This window comes from Mus caroli, chromosome 18 (genome assembly GCF_900094665.2).
Source record: "Mus caroli chromosome 18, CAROLI_EIJ_v1.1, whole genome shotgun sequence".
Classification (NCBI taxonomy): Eukaryota; Metazoa; Chordata; class Mammalia; order Rodentia; family Muridae; genus Mus; species Mus caroli.
This window is the reverse complement of record NC_034587.1, coordinates 34,742,935-34,746,694: the sequence shown is the minus strand read 5'-3', so window position 1 is coordinate 34,746,694 and position 3,760 is coordinate 34,742,935. Positions and strand designations below refer to the sequence as shown.

At 42.4% G+C, this 3,760-nt stretch overlaps 1 protein-coding gene across 1 annotated transcript in view; it reads right to left on the bottom strand.

Moving 5' to 3' along the window:
- Positions 1-2,315: 2,315 nt before the first annotated feature.
- LOC110285082 (protocadherin beta-15-like) overlaps positions 2,316-3,760 on the bottom strand; it is a 5,306-nt gene continuing 3,861 nt past the window's right edge. The window contains exon 2 of the mRNA XM_021151102.2: positions 2,316-3,758. Within this exon, the coding sequence (XP_021006761.1) occupies positions 3,140-3,758 (619 nt within the window). The 3' untranslated portion in view covers positions 2,316-3,139. The remainder of the gene's footprint in view (positions 3,759-3,760) is intronic.

Below are 3,760 nucleotides of genomic sequence, written 5' to 3'. Positions count from 1 at the left end.
ATGAACTGGCCTAACGATTTTGAAACTCTGGGCCTGCTTCAAAACATCTCAACATATGAGAAGGTTTATAGGATTGATCCGAGTATGATTTTTAGACAAATTAAGAGAAAGTCCAAATCTAAATATACCAGTAATAAACTTACTTCTCTTGTTTTCTATTCAAAGCAACATTATTTAAAAATTTGTCATCATTGCTTCCAAAGGACAAGAAGTACTCCTGCTGATTGGCTGTTAATAACAACAGCCTGGAGAAAGTAATACCTGCTACTTTCTAACCCCTCAGCAGACACAGCGGAGAGCAGAAAGATGGGACCAACTTCTGAAAGTTCTTTCAGTCACAGAGCCTGTTATACAGTTACTGCAGTTAGCATCACATTATGCCTATACATGCAGAAAAATGCATTAAAAACGCACTAATAGAAAACGTGTTCGGCCCTTCAGAGAGGCTTCTGTTTTATTAACTCCCTGTAACTCTCTCTATTATTAACTCTGAGATTTCCCAGTGAAAGGGTTCTCAGCCGCACCTATGACGTCTCTCCTACAATGCATCCTGCCAGTGAATTTCCTGAATTTAACATATGTTTTTCTAATGCAATTAGAGTGAGAGTTTCCCTCCAGGCATCAGGTCCTGGGTACAGCGTATTTTTTTCATCTGATATTTTACTATAACCAGTGAGAAGAAATCAAGTTGTACTTCTGGCAGTTTTCTGGGAAATTTCCTCTGCCAATGCCCAAATGCATGAGTTTTTTTTTTCCTCATAAAAATGTAAGTCATGATTCAGCTAAGTTTTCTGTAAATTTCCTCCAGTGTGGGGTTTTTTTTTTTTTTTTTTTTTTTGATACAGAGTTTCTCTGTATAGCCCTGGCTGTCCTGGAACTCACTATGTAGACCAGGCTGGCCTCGAACTCAGAAATCTGCCTGCCTCTGCCTCCTGAGTGCTGGGATTAAAGGCCTGCGCCACTCCCACCCGGCTTCCTCCAGTTTTTAATAGAGTTTTCCTTGCCTGGGCTCTTACTAGTAATAAATTTAATGTCCAGATTTCTCCCCATAGTTCTTTTAAATTATAAATTCTATCAGCCAAAGTGTTTAAGAGCCACACACGCCTCACTTCCTCTTGTGTCTTTACTGGCAGACTTGCTAAGATCACATTCTACCAAGTCTATACAAAGCAACCTGAACCTTTACTGTGTCTGCACCTCCACCCAATTAAAAACCCATGTCCATACTTTTCTCCAAAACAGAGTGTATCTGTGTAGCTCTGGCTGTACTGGAAATCACTCTGTGGACCAGGCTGGCCTCAAACTTAAAGATCTGCCTGCCTCTGCCTCCTGAGTGCTGGGATTAAAGGGGTGCACCACCACTGCCTGGCTCCACTTCCATCTTTTAGGTCTTCATCAGCTGCATCCTCAGGCTTCAACTGGAGAAAGAGAGCCATCAGGAAACACAGATATTGAACTTTCTAGTAAACTCCCAAAGTGGGATAAGTCACTTCCTTGTGGTATGACAGTCAGAATATGTCAGGTTGAAACACTGAGCCACAAGACACACCTACAGTCCTTAGGGAATTTCTTTTTCCTCCCCCACCTCTCTCATGTTTTTCTTTAAGACAGGGTCTCACTTTATAGCTCTAGCTGTCCTGGAAGTCACTATGTAGAGTATTTGGCCTTGAACTCACAGAGATCAGCTTGTCTCTGCCTCCCAAGTGTGGGACTAAAGGCATGTGCCACTATCTCTGGATATTCTTCTACATCTCTGGGTAGATTCAGCTTTGCTTTTAAATCTTTTCACTGGTTTTCTCAGACCCACCCAAATGATCTAGAATATACACCCTGTTTTAAGTTTACCTTATTAACAGCCTTATTGTTCATGTTTTATCTCTACAATATAAAGTAATATTCCTGGGTTCTAGTGATCAGGACTGAACATCTTTGGGGGAATCTTTCTGAATATTTTCTCCAAATCATCCAATACTACATCAACACATCTTTACTAAAATTTTTTTAGTTAACTAATGTTAATCCTATATAATGGAAATTTCTTATCAATCAGCAATATCATCATCCAAAACATTTACATATTGGCATTCTGTACAACCAGAAGCTACCCTGAGGACAGAATTTGAGGTTTACATCAGGATTTTCCCACTATAACAAGTAACAGCGCACACACGCGCGTGTGTGCATGCGTGCACACACACACACACATGCACACACACGTGCACACACACACAGACACACACACACATACGCACACACACTCACACACAAACACACACACACGCACATGCACCCCCCCTCCCACTCCCTGGAGCTGATTGACTTTATGTCATCAGTATCACGCCACGTGCTCCCATCAGCTAAAGACAATGAAGAGAATTCTACCCCTTTCAATATTAAGTTATAAGAGAGAATGGATGATGTGGGTCTGGTTTCCGTGAGATGATATTTACAGTGTTGGAGAATAGAAAACATAATTAGGGAATCTGGAAGAAACTTGACATTAACGAATATGAACTGCTTCCAAAGAAAAGACAAATGAGGCTACTGAAGCCACAGCCATGCAAATAATAAAACTAAGGGCTTTTGATTTTAAAATGACATATTATTTAAAAGAAATCATATGTTCTTCTATGGGATCACACACCAGAATTATATTTTTATTTTTTGAGACTTAATCCACCTTGTTCATCACATAGTCCAGGCTAAGCTTGCATACTCTATGTAGAAGATGACCTTGAGTTTCTGATAGCGTGCCTCCACCTCCAAGTGCTGTATTTATGGAGGGATCCAACATAAGGCCTCCAACAAACACATAAGCACTCTATAAACTAATCTATTCCCCTAGGACAGGAAGTATACTTTTATAATTAGAATTTTATTCATTACAGAAAACACACATTCTTTAGGACAGACTATGGCAAATTCAATCAGGAACATGAAGTGTCCTAATGTAAAATGTTCAGCAACAATAGAATTGGAAAAATACTTAAACAGTTAACAAGCTAATAAACCAACAGCAATACTATGCAAACTAGCAGAGAAATGGGAAAACAAACACAAGTAAACATTACTACCAGTTTTGAAAAGAAAATGCAAAAGCAAAAGCGACAGAAGAATGCAGAGAGCGAAATGTGAAGTTTCACATGCCTAAAACACTTGGGAAGGACTGATCATCTGGTTGCCTACCATAGTTTTGGTCTACAATACCAGAAAACACAGGCTTCAAGAACTTGAACTCATTACTCTGAGAATCTCCTGAAAGACACACCTCATACTGGTAGCTCTGAGACAGGGTCCCTGTGCCACTGACATCCACCAGGTGGCCAGGAAAGTGTCCCTCGGGCACAGAGCAGCCACCCAGAGAGACCTCCCTGGCCCTCCTGCACAGCCTCACCCCCACAAACAGCAGCACAGACAAAAGGAAGAGAGAAGACACAGAAGCCAAGGCTATGACCAGGTACAGCGTGAGCACATCACCTTCCTGGTGACTGGGGTTGCGCACCACCTCTGGCAGAGGCAGGTAGGGCTGAGAGAAGCCATCCACCATTAGCACCTGCAGTGTGACGCTAGCAGAGCGCGGAGGCTCTCCATTGTCCTTGACCACCAGCAGCAGCCTGTGCTTGGGCGCATCTCGCTCACTCAGCAGCCTGGTGGTGCGCACCTCACCATTGTGCGCCCACACGCTGAACAGCCCAGGTTCCGTGGCCTTGAGTAGCTGGAACGACAGCCAGGCATTCTGTCCAGAGTCGCGATCCACAGC